The sequence below is a fragment of the Narcine bancroftii genome, chromosome 13, assembly GCF_036971445.1.
Source record: "Narcine bancroftii isolate sNarBan1 chromosome 13, sNarBan1.hap1, whole genome shotgun sequence".
NCBI lineage: Eukaryota > Metazoa > Chordata > Chondrichthyes > Torpediniformes > Narcinidae > Narcine > Narcine bancroftii.
This window is the reverse complement of record NC_091481.1, coordinates 34,620,588-34,638,263: the sequence shown is the minus strand read 5'-3', so window position 1 is coordinate 34,638,263 and position 17,676 is coordinate 34,620,588. Positions and strand designations below refer to the sequence as shown.

The following is a 17,676-nucleotide window of genomic DNA, read 5'->3' as shown; positions in this document are numbered from 1 at the left end:
AGAATTAGGCTTCAAACTGGATGAAGTGCAAAAAAGATTTATTATGATAGCCTTAGCTGTAGCAAAAAAATGTATAATGTCAACCTGGAAATCAGAAAAGAGCCTGAGAGTACAGCAGTGGTACATAGAAATGAATAAATGTATTCCATTGGAAAAAATAACATATAATTAAAAAAATAAAGTCACATTATTTGAACAAATTTGGGAACCGTACATGGAACACAACAGAGGGCCTACCGCGGACCTCCACCCCCTAAAATGATAGAATGAGAAGAAGACGAAATGACCTGATCCAGTGTGTAAAAGTAGATGACACAATTTTCTTGTTTATTTTCATTGCATGACATTGTTTGATGGGTTTATTGTATTGTATATGTTGAACGTTTAATGGGTTTGGATGGGGGTAGGAAGGAGGGAAGGAAGGAAAAGGGGAGAAAAATGACACTGTGTATATTCAAGAGGGAAATGTTTGTATGTATTTTGGTTAATATGGTTCATAGTGTGAAAAATAAAATTTAAAAAAAAAGAGCAATGTCTGTACTGGCTGCCCCTGTGGGGTCATGGAGGGAGAGGGGTGATTGGTTGGGGGAAAGATAGAAAAAATGGGTATGCTCGAGGTCCTGCAACATTCAACAAATGAACCTTTAATGGGGACCTCGGGCTGCCGACGGGGAGCGAGGACTTTGGGCTTCTGCCAGGAATGGAGACATGCATACAGTACTTTTAATACAAAATATACACTTGTACAGTAGTTTTAATAAAGATATTTTAATATATTTCAATCGTATGTGTGGGTGGACGTAACTCGCGTAGGTCAGATGTCGAGGACTACCTAACAATGCTGGAGAAACTCAACAGGTCAAACAGTGTGCTTTCTAGAGCTAAAATAAAGATGCATAATCAACATTTTGGGCTTGAGCCCTTCAAGGTGTGGGCAGGTGCGAAAACAAAATGGTAGGGGGAGGAGCATTGTCCCATAGACAGTCCTCCTTTATCCACCTATTCCCTCCTGACTCTGGGATCTGTCTCTTCCAATCCTGAACCCATTTTATTCTCTTTTTATGACATGCTGCCATTTCTTCAATGACACTAAAGGATGGTGTAGTTTTTAATGTGCATCTGGTTGCCTATTCCGGTACCTGGCCTACGCTACCTCAGTCTACCCCAGCATCCCAACTTGTGAATTCCTGGGAGCAAAATCCAAACAGTGCACTTAAAAGTCTGGCCTCTCTTTATGCAATGCCCGACATTCTGTTACGTTTATTGGCACCAGGACCATTTTAGACACAAAGGGTAACACTAACTACTATTAACATCAACCTCTGACTTTTCTCAGCCAATGACAAAATGCACATTTCATTCTTACAATGCAGAGGATCTCCATTTGTCACTCTGCCTGCTTTCTGCAAGATTCTGAATATCAAGTTTATTATCATCTGACTGCAACTAGATGAAACTGTATCTCCAGACCACTTTGCAAAGACATATACACACAATCGGCAGCACATAAAAATCACATATACATAAGATAAAAAAGTAAATACCGTATGTTTTGGTGAATAAGGCGACCTTCAAATAAAATGAGACCCCAATTTTGGACTGAATTTCGTGGTTTTGGCTTGTATAAGACAAATATGCACGTTGAGTTGACTAAGTTGATGGGCGTGGCCAGTAGGCCACGAAAAGACCAGGTTTACGGTGGTGTTGTCGTGCATGGTGGATGGTACAAAGGTGAAACCCTTGGTCATCATCTTCAAGTGAAAAATTAAACCTAAAATAAAATTCCCACCCGCTGTTTTTGTACACTTTCGTGGACATGGTGTGGAACAGACGGCCAAGGGGTTTATGCAAGGATCGGAGTTTGAAGGCCTGGGTGGTACGGAGGATGATTTATTGAGGGACACTGAGGACAAAGCTGAAGCCAACTTGCCTGATTCAGACTGGGACCCAAATGATGACCATGTAAACAGTGAGACTCCAGATGTGCTTGCCCAGTTCTTTGCCTCAGACAATGAAGCTAGTTATATTTGCTGTAGATGGCTCCTAGAACACTTCCATCAGCGCTGTCTCCGATCCATCCTCGACATTCATTGGAATGACTTCACCAACATCGAAGTACTTGAGCTGGCAGAGTCCGCAAGCATCGAATCCAAGCTGCTGAAGACCCAACTGTGCTGGGTGGGTCACGTCTCCAGAATGGAGGACCATCGCCTTCCCAAGATCGTGTTATATGGCGAGCTCTCCACTGGCCACCGAGACAGAGATGCAACAAAGAAGAGGTACAAGGACTGCTTAAAGAAATCTCTTGGTGCCTGCCACATTGACCACCGCCAGTGGGCTGATATCGCCTCTAACCATGCATCTTGGTGCCTCACAGTTCGGCGGGCAGCAACCTCCTTTGAAGAAGACCGCAGAGCCCATCTCATTGACAAAAGACAAAGGAGGAAAAACCCAACACCCAACCCCAACCCACCAATTTTCCCTTGCAACCGCTGCAACCGTGCCTGCCTGTCTGGCATCGGACTTGTCAGTCACCAACGAGCCTGCAGCAGACGTGGACATACCCCTTCATAAATATTCGTCCGCAAAGCGAAGCCAAAGAAAAGAAAGATGGGGTCTGGATGGGTTATGGTACCAATCAAGTGGTATTTTGAGTAGAATTTTAAGGTCACTTTTTCTATCTGGCCTGGCAACCCCATTTTGGGGAGTTTTTTGGGTGCTTCAAGTATCGTTTTATCTGCCGAAATATATGGGTATATACAAAATATTTTGGAATAATTTACTCATTTCATTTATAGACATTCATCAATCTTACTTCCATTTGGGAAGAAGCTATTTCCCAGCCTGGGAGTTTTGAATGTGATGAACCTGTATCACCTCCTTGATGGCTTTGGGTCAAAGATGCTGTATGGTGGATGGAAAGGGTCTTCTATAATTCCAGAGCCCTATTTAAACAACGGTCCCGGTAAATGCTGTCATTAGTGGAAAGGAGACCCCAGTGATCTTATCGGCTATTTTGATGATGATCCCCTGTGTTGTCCTCTGGTCTGATGCTTTGTAGCTACTGTTAAAGTCAGCCTGCGCTGTTAGAAAATAAATAGCAGAAAACACAACAGAAGACCAATTAAGCCTACAACAGCTTTTTTATTAACCCTTTGTAACGCTAGCGGGAGTGAGGGGATTCAAGCACTGAGTCCCACACACTCAGAGCATCGGAATATTGGCTGTACATTTAAACACAGTTTTGGCAGGGTTTTTCTTGAGACCTTTACAAGTTTCACATGAGCCTCACACACATTTTGTGTTTGCCATTACATGTTACCTTGTAATGTCTACAAATTTTTTCAGAAAGTTAATGTCCCAAATTCTAGGCTTATTAACATACGTGTGCCTAACCTTTTATCCAGGGTTGCCATTGTTTGGAATCTTCCGGATTTTGGAATCATTTTAAAATGGCAGTGTTTTGAAGCAAATGCAATGTTTCAAAATCGCACAAAAAAGGGGGCGTGGGGTTTTAAATTAATTTAGATAAAGACCATAATACCACTTTAAAAAAAAATTTTCAAGTAAAACTTCAAAATAAAACTGGCTCACATCCTCATTGTTCCCGTCCCCACTTAGCTTTGGTTAAAAAGCAACCAGTGGGAGAAAAGTAGGCTGCATGCAGGTGGTTCATTGCGGAAGCAATGCCTGTCTTCCTTATCCATGATCCCCCATGTAGTTGGAATAGTGGCAGGCGACAGATGGCGGAGGTTAGGAGCAAGGTGGTTGGGTGTTTTCATTCCCCGAAAAAGTGCCAATTTTTGGAGGTTGCCGGTGTTCAGAATCCCGGAGAAAAAAAAACAGATTAGGCACCTGTACTTGCAAACTTAATGAGAGACTGGGCACTCTCAATTGTGCTCTATAAAAACGTTGTCAAGGTGGGGGCTGGTGCGCTTTCTTGACTAATGATGAGGTGCTGTAGGTTCAGGATAGGTCATATGCTGGCATAGGTATTATGCTGCTTGTGAAGCAATATTACCACTTATTGGCAGTGTGGAAAAAAAATTTAAAGTACAAATGAATCCTGAAAAAAGTCCCTGATTGAGTTTGTTGTTGAGGGGTCTGATAGTGGAGGGGTGGCAGCTATTCTTGAACCTGGTGGTGCAAGTCTTCTGGCACCGATACCTCTTTCCTGATGGCAGCAGTGAGAACAGAGCGAGTGCTGAGTGGTGTGGATCCTTGATGATTGCTGCTGCTCTCCAATGGCAGTGTTCTCTCAAGATGTTCTCGATGGTGGGGAAGGTTTTACGTGTGATGCCTGGGATGTGTCCACTATTTTTTGCAAGGTTTTGATGTCCCCATACCAGATCGTGATGCAGCTGGTCAGCACACTTTCCACCACACCTCTGCTAAAATTTGCCAGGGTTTCCGATGTCACACTGAACCTCTGCAAACTCCTGAGGAAGTAGAGATGCTGACATACATTCTTGTGTTGGGTCCATGAAAGATTCTCTAAGGTAGTGACTCCCAAGAACTTAAATTTGCTCACCCCTGTATAATTTGCTCATAACTTGATGAAGGGCTCAAGTCTGCATTGTTGATTCTTTGCGGGTTTGACCTGCATAATTCTGATATCTCCTCTGGGCAGCCTAGAGAGAGATCGGAGCTGACAACAAGTGCCTGGTCTAGTCACCCAGAGATCGCCATATGCTTCGAGTTCAGACCTCCTTCATTTGGGAGGGAGTTCACGTAGCAGTCAAGTCTTGTCCTTGAGCGTTAATTCTCTCCACCAGTTGTTTTGTGTGGCTTTCTCTTCTGGTCAGCCTACAATTAAAATCTCAAAGTAAAGGTGACCAATGAGGATAGGTTTTAATTTGAGATACAGCACAGTAACAGGCCCTTCTGGCCCACAAGCCCATGCACTCAAATACTCCCATACACCCTTGGAATGTGGGAGGAAACCCACTCAGACATGAGGAGAATGTACAAACTCCTTACAGTGCCAGATTTGAACCCGGGTTTTATGGATTCTTACCAACTCCCAGTTTATTCTTGTTACTGTTTCTTGTAACTTCAAACTTCAAATACAAAAAAATGACATACTAACCACTTTTCAAGTTGTATAAGTGGGTCCCTGCAAATGTATTTTTTGTAATAAGTCCGGCGATAATATATCTGCCAGCTGGTGATAAATATTCGGTGTATATTATTAAGGATTGGGTGGAATGTACAGAAGCCCAAAAACCAGGACCTCCTGTTTAAAGACCAATTTCTTTCCAATAGCTATCAGGCTCTTGAATCTCCCCTTGATACACTAATGATGGACTGTTCTGCCAAAGGACTATTGTAACACCCCTTTTTTTTTCTTGCGGTGTGATAACTTTGCATATTTATTAACTCCCTACCTTCTGTATTTACCATCTCTTAATGTACTGAACACTATTGTCCTTTTCTTTGCCAAGTGGCTGCGGTAATAATTTTGGTGCATCTATATATTTATACAATATGTATGACAATAAACTCATTAACATTATTGGCTTTCCTCCTTTCCTGTTCTCGTGCACAATCCCAGAGATTTGTTCTTGTTCTTGCCTGGCTTGTTCTTGTTCGATTGTGGATCACTGTGTTCCACTTGGTACCAATAAGTGATGCTTCAATTAGCTGTGCATTTATGGCCTTTTGAGAGAATTGCTATCAATGTTCTAACTTGTCTTTTCTTTGATTTGTTCTTAGGATTCCTACAGAAAGCAAGTTGTAATTGATGGAGAAACGTGTCTTTTAGATATTCTCGACACAGCAGGTCAAGAGGAGTACAGTGCTATGAGGGATCAGTACATGAGGACAGGCGAGGGATTTCTCTGTGTCTTTGCCATAAATAACTCAAAATCATTTGAGGATATTCATCATTATAGGTGGGTTTTAATTTAGACCATGGTAACAGGCCCTTCCGGCCCACAAGCCCACACTGCCCAAATGCACCCATATGAGCATTTTACCTACAAACCTTGAATGTCTTTGGAACATGGGAGGAACTGGAACACCCAGAGGAAACCCACGCAGGTTAGGGGGCAACGTAAAAACTCCTTACGGACAGTGGCAGATTCGAACTCGGGTCGCTGGCGCATTGTACTGAGCCTACCGTCTGTTTTGAACTGGGACGTGATCTCCCACTTTTCAGGTGCTTGTCTACTGACCTTAATGCCAAAAGTGGTTGAAAAATAATGGTGGGAGAACTTCCAAAGTGTATTTTTATTGACAGAGACTGGTCGTAAACTTCCGAACTAATGTTTCCAGGACTCTGGAGAAGAAGTGGGGTGACGTAGAAGTTCTTTTGAAAGACTAGCAATGATACAATGTCACAAATGGTCTTGTGTTGTCACATTCTGTGTACATATAAATATTTCCACACGCCCTGGGATACAAGGGTTTTGAACTTTCTGTAGTGTTTTATTAATGGACCAACAGTTTTGTTTAGCTGTGGGGGTGGGTAGTCACAATAGAACTATAAAACACTGCAGCGCAGAAACAGGCCCTTCGGCTCATCTAGTCTATGCTGAACTATTATTCTGCCTCGTCCCTTGGACCTGAACCTGGACCATAGCCTTCCCTACCCCTCCAATCCATGTCCCTTTCCAATGAAGCCCAGTGGTGTCACTAGGGTTGGTGTCACCTACCTCCCCACAACCATGGACCTCCTTCTATACCAGACCAAACAGAATCCCTTAATTTTTTTGTACTAATGTTACTTGTAAATCACACATACTAATGACATACATTATTGTAGCTGAAACCCAGAAAATTTGACAAAAGCAGCGACTATAAAAACACCAGCAGCAATGAGAACAACAGCTCATGCTGGTAGCGCGTGCAGACGAAACCATGTGATTCAAAGCGTCGTTGTCATTGGGTAACAACGACGGCTCTGACTGGAGCGAATTAGAAGTTGCAAACAGTAAATGAGCATCGAGGTTTAGCCTCGTAAGTTTATTGATACATGTCTGCTGAGCTGACGAAAAACGTTTTTGTTGTTATAACTAACTACAGGGATATTTTTATTTAAAAAAATATAAATGACTGTTAAAACACTGCACAAAAATTTTAGCGAGTAATTTTGGTTTTGGTGTCACTCCCTCTGATGGCCCCACCCCCCCCCCCCTCCCCCCCACCGTGACGCCAGTGATCGAGCCCACATTCAACACTTCAGCTAGCAGCTCGTACCACACTCTCTGCTTGAAGGAGTTGCCCTTCATGTTCCCTTTAAACATCTAGCCTTTCATACTTAACCCATGTCCTCTAGTTCTTGTCTCATTTAACTTTGGTGGCAAAAGCTGGCTCCTCTGAAAAAAGGTCTCTACCTATAAACCTCACAATAGATTAACACCTCTATCTAGAGGTGAATGGAACTCTCTAAGAATGACTCCCAGTGCCTGTACTTGTACATGCCCTGATCAAGTATTTCAATTGAGCATTCTCCATCTAGTTATTGAACAAAATAACCATGAGCAACATTTAAGCATAGATCAATACTAAACAGCCTTTTTGTTGTGAAACAAAGGTGCTGTGCGTTGCAGAACCGGGTGCTGTCAATAGCAGTGCTTTGCTTGATCTGGGAGTGTAATGCTGAACGCTGAGACTGATTGGAAAATTCTACTCTAATATGAATAAATTTTGTTTTGTTCTACAGAGAACAGATCAAAAGGGTAAAAGACTCTGACGATGTTCCAATGGTGCTTGTGGGAAATAAATGTGATCTGCCTGCAAGAACCGTGGACACAAAGCAAGCACAGGATTTAGCACGAAGTTACGGAATTCCATTCATTGAAACGTCAGCAAAAACGAGACAGGTGAGAAGTGTGGACCAGAGTTGTGTCTTGAGAAATGATCTCACCAGAGCGTTGATTTGCTTTAATGTCCAATCCTTGGCACATGAAGTAGTCTGATTGTGCTGAGGACTGATTTTTTTGGGGTCTTTGATAGCTGAGTTCTCATTCGCTGTCCTTTTTGTCCCATCACAATGAGATACTGAGTGTATCCCAAATTAGCTTTTTTAAAATAAATACAGATAACTGGAAACCTCAAATGGGATTCAAATGAACCTTTTTAAACATTCTGCCTTTTAGCTAACTGGTTTGTATCTGCCCTGAACTTAAAATCCTTCCAAGTGAAAGTAATCAGCCTCTGGTCCATATAATTAAGCCAATTGGATATGAAAGGAAATTGTGTTTGGATGACTTCTAATAATGCTTCTTTTTCAAACATAAACCAGCTTTTGCTTGTGCAAAATGTTTTGTCATAAGCAGAAGCATAAACAGGTTGCATGATTCTTTATTTTGGGAGCTCATTTTTATCGCGGGGCTTGCTTTGTAACATGAAGCTTTGGCTTGTGTTTTGCCACCCAAGTGGAGGTAACATTGCAAGCCTTGAAAGCTGTTATACAGTTTGTGATGTGAAGTTCCTACCTTCTGCTGATCTATCCATGGTTTAAAATCGCTCCACTGCATTGCAGTCTGGTGGGAATAAATCATTTTTCATCGTGTTGTGCAGATTTCCCTGCTTCACGAACCTCCGCAGTTGTTCTTTCTGTAGCGACGAGCAATGACCTGAAATCCAATGATTACTGCATCCTGCACTGCTTTGGTGATGGTGTTCATTTTTAAAATCTCTACATGGCTAAAATCACAACTCCTTGAATATTGGTGATCATATGTGTATGTGTGTCGGAGTCACAAATCAATAAAATTCTATTCAGTTGATTTCCCCCCTCCCCCAAAAGATTGATTTGGATTTTGTACAAATTTCAAAGTGTTGTGGTTGGTTTCCACCCCAGAACCTCTGTTTGTCTTTTATGCAAGTGATCGCTGAAGGAGTTGTATTTTGTGATGCAGAGAGTGGAGGATGCATTTTATACACTGGTACGTGAGATTCGCCAATATAGGTTGAAAAAACTCGACACTGAGGAGAAGACTGTCCACTGTGTGCCCTTTAAATGTATTGTGATGTGAAGCGGTAAGTTGTGTGTTTCAAAACACAAGGTCCTGTCTTTTTTTAAAAAAAAATCATTGTAGAATGTTTGGGACAAATTACTTTTGTACCTTTTAGATAATGAGTATTGCAGAATTTGATTTTTGAATCTGAGAGCAACATAGCACAAAGGAGAATCCTTTTGTCATTTTTTTTCTCCAAAGGGCACCCCCTTGTACCTGGATGAATTTATGCACAAAAATCCTCATTGTTTCAAAGGTTCTACGGTTTATTTTATTGTCATGCAATAATACAATTAAAATGTAAAATACGTGATATACTTCAATTTTTGCCTGCCTTAAGGAAAGCAAAGAGTCACCATCAGCTTTGCTTCTAACAATAGGAGAAAGAGAGCCTACAGAGGCACTAGGTTCATAGCCAGCGCTCCCGCAGCCGCAGACTCCAGTTCAAGCTATTGTCATGCTGGAACACAGGTTCCGGATCCAAACCTAAGAAGCGGTCAGGAGGCCTTCAGCACCTGGAGCCCTTCATGCCCTCAGCTCTCTCTCTCAAATCCTGGGTCCGATACCTGGTCACCATGAGCCAGTCTCCTCCTTCGACTGCAAGTCGCCCGCAGCCTGTGTGAGTCTTTTGACTGCAAGTGTGTGAGTCCTTCAACCGCAAGTCTCCCAATAGCCCTCAGCCTGTGTGGGTCCTTCAGCCAGTAAGCCTCTTGCAGGTCTGCTGTCATGTAGCCTCATCTCCCATCCTTTTCCTTCTTGTTGGGGAGTGTTCTCCCCATTTCTGATACCCTGCAGTAGCCTGCTGATTTCCACCAGAGTCTGGCTCCCCCCCCCCGTGGTACCCTGCCAGCACATGTTCCCATCTTGGGCTCTGATTTTAACAAAAAACACTGGTGGCTCCTTTCAGAGGCCGTTTAAAGCCTGTACGGAGGTGTCGGCATCAGGGCCAGGCAGTAGGACCCAGAGGGGTAGCACTGTGTCTGCTTCTCCATTTCCTTTTTGAATGTGTTTTTAAAATGGTTTGCACCAATCTCTGGGCAATGAAGTCCAGATGAGTCATTTATTGACTCAAGTTTCTCACAAAATTCAGTCACCTTGAACTCTGTCCGTAGTAACCTATCCTCTTGTCAACTCATTCAAAAGACATATTGAATCTTTATTCTCTAAAGAGAACTAACCCAAGATTTCACAGAACTAAAGTCAAGTTGTGTAGAACCAAAATGATTTGGAAAATGTTTATCTATCGTTTTGTATTTATGGGCTCTTTCTGTCTCACCGTTCATCTTGGTAGTTTATATTACTGTCGTATATTTAATATCTTGCACACCTGTGTTGCATCAAGTAAGAATTTCAGTGCATTTGTTCATATTAATGATTTTAAAATATATTGTCATAAGCCCAAGTTTTTTTTTAAAAATGGATTCATTGTGAAATGACCAGTTTTCTGGGGACCCCATGTTTGGTTCAATATCCAACTCTTAACTAACATTTCTCTGGAAGTTCTGGAGTGCCTTGAGATGTCATTCCTCTATCTTTCTTTTCAGTGAATATAGAGAAAGGGGTAAAAACCATGATTGCAAAGAGTCTTGCTTTTTGTCTTAAAGAGAACAAAGGTGGGAAAAGTGGAGAGAGTTTCTGGGCAAGATTGCTGAATATGTGACTGCCAGGTTCAAAGGAACATGTGTAGGGACAAAAGGCAGAGGAGATCAGAGAATTATAGGGGAGGTATAGCTGGGAAATGTTTAGTTGCTTCTGACACCCTTTAACTGCAAGCACTGGCTTGCAGAATTAACTTCCATTTGTGTCGTCGGACATGCTGTGAGAGTTGCTGGACGTGTACTATGAAGAAGACATTGCATTATGCAAGTATTGGAAATGCTTTTATTTGCATCAGTCGATAAAACTACCACTTTCCACAAGAGTTGCTGACCTCTTCCCTTCCCCGAAATTAAATCTTTTTGGAAACGTTGTCGCTGAATTAACGAGGAAGCCGTTCATCAGCACACGCAATGATAGAGTCTGGTTGTACTCACCGTGTACACTTTTGAGTTCCATTAAAATGGTGCGTTTTCTATTAGCTTTTTAAGGAATAGAAAACAAAACTTAAAAGTTTTTTTTTAACTACGCAGAGCATTGTGGGTGCCTGGAATCCCTTGCCAGGGATGGTGGTGGAGGCTGAAACATTATGAGCATTTAAGAGATTCCTGGACAGGCACATGGATGGAAGAAAAATTGAGGGTTACGGGGTAGGGAGGATTTAGTACTTTTTAAAAAAAGGAATATATGGGTCAGCACAACATTGAGGGCCGAAGGGCCTATAGTGTTCTATGTTCTAAAACAATTGTAAGACACCATGATTGAAGTAAAAACTCACTTGCCCACTTCAGCCTTTTCAGGAAGAGCAGTCGCTGTTGCGCCTTCCTGATACCTCATAGTTAAGTGGTCTCTAAGGAACTTGGTGCTCTCTACTGTCCCCTACCAAGATGTGTAATGGAGGGTGGTCATTCCTGGTCCTCCTGAAGTCCACAATCATCTCCTTGATCTTGTCTATGTTGGGTCTTTGGTTGTTTTTGCTAGACTCCATTTCTCCCACTCCCCCCATGGTGGAACAAGGAGGATGAGAGGAGATTTAAGAAGTATAAAATTGAGGACTCCCCCCCCCCCCCCCCCAACATTCTGATAGAACCATAGAACATTGCAGCATGGAAAAAATGCCACTCACCCCCCCTCTAGTCTGTTCCAAAACATCATGCAGCTAGTCCCATTGACCTGCACCCATTCCATAACCCTCCAGACCTCTCCCATCCATGTATCAATCCATTTTATTTTTAAACTTGTGAACCTGCATTTACTACATCAGGTGGCAGCTTGTTCCACGCTTCCACCACTCTGAGTGAAGGTTCCCCCTAATGTTCCCTCTAAACCTTTCCCCTTTTGCATTATCTCACCTAATCTAAGAGAAAAGAGTCTACTTCCATTTACTCTCTATTCCCCTCATAATTTTGTAAACCTCTATCAAATCTCCCCTCATTCTTCTAAACTCCAAGAAATAAAGTTGGAAATCGGAAATTTAAAAACATTGCTTGAAATAGCAGGTCAGGCCAGCATCTGTGGAAAGGGAAACTCAATACTTCAGATGGATTTAAGAAGGATGTTTGACCTGAAATGCAACCCGTTTTGATTTCCACAGATGTTGCCTAACCGTAAGCCAGTCAGAGAGAGCTGATAAAAGTTTAGAAAGTGATGAGAGGAATGGTAAAAGCGATTGTAACATTTCTCGTACGAGAAGACATATATTTATTGTGGGGGGGGGGGGGGAGGGGTGTGGAGTTTAAAGGAGATGTGTAGGGTAAGTTTTTTTTTCCATTCTCATCGAATATGGCTGAGTGAATTCAGTTTGGCTTCGTGTTTGTCCCAGACTTCATGGACCGAAGGGCCTGCTCCTCTCCTGTTCTATGTTCTAACTTGCATGGCTACTGAGGAAGAGCAGTGCATGTTTTAGTGACTTCATGGCGCAGGTCTGAAATTTGCACAAGACTAAATTTGGAATGTCGTAAACTGAGGAAAATTGGGAGCGAACTTTGGAGTCAGAAGTAAATGGACACAATGGTTGAAAAGTGAGAAGGATGAGAAGAGACATTTACATGGGAAATGGTCCAATATTAAGGGGAATGCATAAAGAGAGACCTAGAAAATTTGTTAAGCAGCCCGGCAACTTTAAATACCATGTGTGATCAACATGACGAGTGAAGGATGTGCATTCGGTGATGTAAATGGAACCATTGAGCAGAAAGCTAGAAAACAAAACCCCAGTGCAGCTTTAGAAAGGTACACTTTACTAGGAAGGTTCTCAGAATGATTGGTGGTGTAAATAGACTGGAAAAGCAGGAGCAAAGGAAGCGAAGGGGTTTGAAGAGAACATTAGACCTTGTGGGCGATGTTTGAATTTTTCTTCAAATTAAGTTGAGTAGCCCTCAAATAGGCAGAAAGAAAATCTGTGGGGATATCATAGGATGAATTACGTTGTAACTTTGAAGACTTAAAGGGTGAAGTGCTCTCTGGCTGAGTATTTTGTGGCCGTAATTTCCTGTTTTGTTTAAGCACTCATCCACCAGTTTGATTCTTGTATGGTGCACAAGTTTACAGAAAGCTGGTAAGTGTGATGTGTTACAAGACATCAGATGAGCCACTCTGGGATCTATTTTGCCATGAGGGATAGATATCGGCAAAATGATCCCAGAGGAAGAGGAACAGGTTTCATACCAAGGCCACTGGTCACTCCTTGGGTCTTATAACCCTGCAACTTCATGGGTTTGATTGTTCAGCTGAAGCAGATGGTGAGATATTTGTCTATCAGAAGCAGCTCAACTGAATGGTTTGGGGAAACTGCTCTCGCTTTTGTGGCTTTGTGGGCTAGGAGAGTATTTGAGTTAAACGGGTATGGGGGCCTGGGAATTTAAATCATGGTTCCTCATGGTCATTTCCAATGTCTCTACTCACCTAGCAGATAAAAGAGGAAGGTTTGTTCCCTCGGTCTACGTTGAACTGATGGGAAGTGGAAGAACGACATTCAAATGAGGCCCGATGATTAAAATTTCCAATGGATGATGTCCCTCCAGAGAACATTGCAGCACAGAAACAGGCCCTTCAGCCTATCTAGTCCATGCCAGACTACTATTCTGGCTAGACCCTTGGACGTACCCAGGCCATACCCCTCCTGTCCATGTACTGATCCAAATTTCTCTTATATGTCAAAAGACAAATGCCCACTGAAAAGCTTCAAGTTAACCACTGAAAACCAGAGTCGAACTTTTCCTCCAACTGCTTGTACTTTTGAGTTTTACCTTCTCAGGCAAGAGTACTAATTGTTGAAAGCAGATTCCTGTGAAACATAGCGAGCTTCAAATTGATAACAAAAAAACCGCGAAAATAACAGAAATGAAATCAGATGGTTTTTTTTTTACTTGCAGGGTGTCGATGATGCGTTCTACACGCTAGTTCGTGAAATTCGGAAGCACAAAGAGAAAATGAGTAAAGATGGCAAAAAGAAGAAGAATAAAACCAAGAAAAAATGTTTAATTATGTGAATAGGGTTTACTGTGGAAGATGTTTGCTTAGCTGAAAAAAATGAAACCTGATTATTTTTTTGTATTTTTTTTTGTATATTGCACTAAATTATTAGGCTTTCTTTTTTATCAGTCCTTTTATCAGATTTGGCTTTATGGAACTGATGGCTGTTCAGATTGTGGCACAGTTTAAAAGAAAAGTGTTGTGTGCTTTATTTCATTCAAGTGCCAGTATTCCCTGAGTGTCTACCATTACTTTATTAAATTGGCTTAACTCGTCGGTTGGGAAACAAATTGACTGCTCCCTGGGGCTCTTGTGCATGTAACTGTGCTTTTTCAAACCCATTTGTCTTTATTTATCATGCTAAAAATATATATGATATACTTCCACTTCAGTGCCAACAGCTTGATGGGTTCTCTCTCTCATGCCTGGTTTACCTGGAATATATTTTAACTACATTTTGTAAAATTGTAAAGCTTAAGGTGCACATTTTGTATGTTAATGCTTTATTTGTCAATGATCTCTCCAAATCCTTTTGTGTGTGCTGACTTGGGCATGTCCATTATGCTCCACAGAACTGACAGGTAGCCAGTTTTATAGAAGTTTTTAGAAGTATGTCTGGTATTTGTCATAATGGCTTTGATGACAAAAATTGTACTTTAAATCACCAAAATAATAAAAAAAGTGCAATTTTGTTCATACCTTTTAAAGATTTGCTATGTGCATGTTTCTTAAATCTTAACGGAAGGTTTGAATCACTATTGCTTTAACTGTGGTTCATTCTTAATCGCCGAGATGAACCAAGGCTGCTGCTCGACTGGTTCCTGGTAGCTGACACAACAAGAATCAGTGATGGAGCATTGAACTATGAGATTGATAGCCACAAAGGATGGGAGATGACTTAATTGAGGGATATAAGATCATGATGGGCCTAGATGAGGATAATGGACACCCCTTTTTCCTGGGGTGACAATAGTAAATACCAGAGGACATCTGTGTAAGGTGAGTGGAGGAATGTTTAGGGGAGATGTCTGCCAGGGATGGTGGTGGAGCCAACTGCAGTAGGGGTCAGAGTCTGGTCACAGTGAGGTCCTGATCTTTCAAATTCATAGATCAGAAATGTGCAATTCTATAGTGCCCTGTCTGGCTGCATAATTAGGCCCTTTCAAACTGCCACATAAAATGGGGTTAACCAGGCAATTTGCTTGGTTAGCGACCCAGTTACGCAGCAGTTAGAAAGGGTCAACCCCATAAGAATCCATCCGGGTCCCTGACCTACCTCAGGTAGTCAGGGAACCCAGTTAAACTTACCTAGGTTGCATCCACAGGCAATCTGGAAATGAAAATGGCCGGCTCGCTTATTCCGGTGACGTTTGCGTGTGTGTGTCACTAGGCAGCCAGCACCCAGTGGTACTTTGGGAAGTGCATGACGAGTCATTGCAGGGATAGGTTCCCTCTTAAATTGCTGGGTGCTCCAAGGACCTTTGCCCTAGTCATTGCACCTGGGTCCCAGGAGGGCTTTGCAGGCACTGCAATTTAAAAGAGGCTATTGTGTGGTAATTAATGGTAGCTGCAAAGCATCGGACCAGAAGTCCATTCACAGAATCATCATAACAGCCAAAGAGATGACAGATCCTCGCTTTCACTGGGAATTATTATTAATACAGGAAATAAACAGGGGTGATACTCGATCGCTATTTCACTTAAGCGATGATATATTCATCTCGTACCTAGGTTGGACTCCGACAATGGTAAAGCTATACTCGACCCGCTCATACACTACAGGGAAACACACACCCAGTTCCCTAACCAACGGGGTTGCAGCTCTCTATGAGAACCGACCTATCACAGTACTAACGGCTTAGCTTCAATGTAGTGCACATCTTACCCGTGACACTTCCAGCGATGTCCATGGTAGCAACCTGGCATGGAGCAATGTCTGGTGGGTGATGGTACCACTTGTGTCCAGACTTGTCTCTGAACCCATTGAACCTGATGCTTTTCCCAGCACAACTGTGTAACAGATTATTCCAGAATATTTGTAGATATTTTATGTTATATCTTTATGCATATATGTGTGTGCATTGTGATGCAGAGAAATGATATTGCTCAAAGAGAACATGGAGCATTGCAGCATAGAATCAGGTCCTTCAGCGCACGATGTCTGTGCAACAACACAAGACCAAATTAACCTGAATATTTACTACCTGCACGTGATCCACATCCATCATCTTCTGCCTATTGCAAAGTCAGCTTGCATATAGAGCCAAAAAGGGTATTAGATAACTTGCTGAATGCATTACAGCATGGTGTTCTGCTCAGGATTGGAAAAACAAACTATAGAAAGTTTGAATGCAGCTCAGAACATAAAAGATTGTATGCAAAATCAGTGTGCTTTGCCCAGAAAAGGAATTAGTAACCAGTGGGCATCAGTTTAAGGTAGTGGTTCTCAACCTTTTTCTTTCCACTCACACACCACTTTAAGCACTCCCTAGGCCACCGGTGCTCTGTGATTAGTAAGGGATTGCTTAAGGTGGGATGTAGGTGGAAAGAAAAAGCTTGAAAACCACTGTTTTAGTCGTACCTCATTGACTCGTTATGTGCACGGCCTCAGAACTCCAAAGGAAAATGGGCCAATGACCATTTTTCTCCAGCAAAGTATTTCAGTGACAATTGGGGCTAGAGCAGTGATTCTCCTTCCCTCCCACTCACCTTAAGCAATCCCTTACCAATCACAGTGCACTGATGGCTTGGGAATTACTTAAAGTGCGATGTGAGTGGAACGAAAAAGGTTGAGAACCACTGGTTTAAGGCGAGGGGGAGAAGATTCGTTAGGAACGTGAGGTGTAACTGTTCAACACAAATATGGTGGATGTATGGAATGGGCTACAGAGAGGTAGATGAGTTAGATATTATGGCAATGTTTTAAAAAAAAACTTGGATGGATACATGGTTTAGAGGCATATGGATGAAATGCAGGCAGGTAGAATGAGGCAATTTAGTCAGCATAGCCAAGACTGAAGGGCCCGTTTCCACACCGTGTAACTATAACTTCCTCCACTCTATGGACTCCATTTACATCTCCCGCTGCCTCGGAAAGCCAGCCCACATACTGAAGTACCCGTCACACTACAGTCACAGTTCAACAGATGCTGTGATCGTGGTGCAATACGCATAAGTGTGATGGAAACTCAGCAGATTCATGCAGCGATTTGGGACTGAGTCCTTCGTCAAGGTAAGAGCAAGAAGTAAGGTGTCTGAACTGAAAGGAGGGGAGGAGGGAGGAAAAGAGCAGGCTAACAAGTAAAAGGCCAAGTGTAAGAGGCCCTTCAGGCAATTTCTGCCTATTGGCGAATCTATCTGCCTTACAGCAGATAAAAGGCAATTTTGTGTAACAACACTTTTTATTACGTGAAAATATATATTGAATCTTGATCTTGAATCACTAAATTTACTTTACTTTTATTGAATTTAGCATGTTTAATCATATAATCATGCTGACACATGGTGTTAATTCAACTGACCTAAAAAGGTTTTGCCACTGATTTTCATTTGTACTCTGCATCTGATACCTTGCGTGTCAGTGATGAATGAGTGTTGATGGAGTCCAATTGCCCTGATACGGCTTTGCAATGTCCTGGTG

General features: G+C 42.2%; 1 protein-coding gene across 3 annotated transcripts in view; it reads left to right on the top strand.

The window, feature by feature from the left end:
- LOC138748667 (GTPase KRas) overlaps nt 1-14,743 on the top strand; it is a 30,479-nt gene extending 15,736 nt beyond the window's left edge. For 2 of the 3 annotated variants that reach the window (XM_069909246.1, XM_069909245.1), the window contains exons 3-5: nt 5,716-5,894; nt 7,667-7,826; nt 13,937-14,743. In XM_069909246.1, the coding sequence (XP_069765347.1) occupies nt 5,716-5,894; nt 7,667-7,826; nt 13,937-14,053 (456 nt within the window). In that variant the 3' untranslated portion in view covers nt 14,054-14,743. Of the gene's footprint in view, nt 1-5,715; nt 5,895-7,666; nt 7,827-8,867; nt 8,989-13,936 lie in introns of all 3 variants that reach the window. The other variant, XM_069909247.1, reaches the window with a different exon arrangement.
- Nucleotides 14,744-17,676: the final 2,933 nt, after the last annotated feature.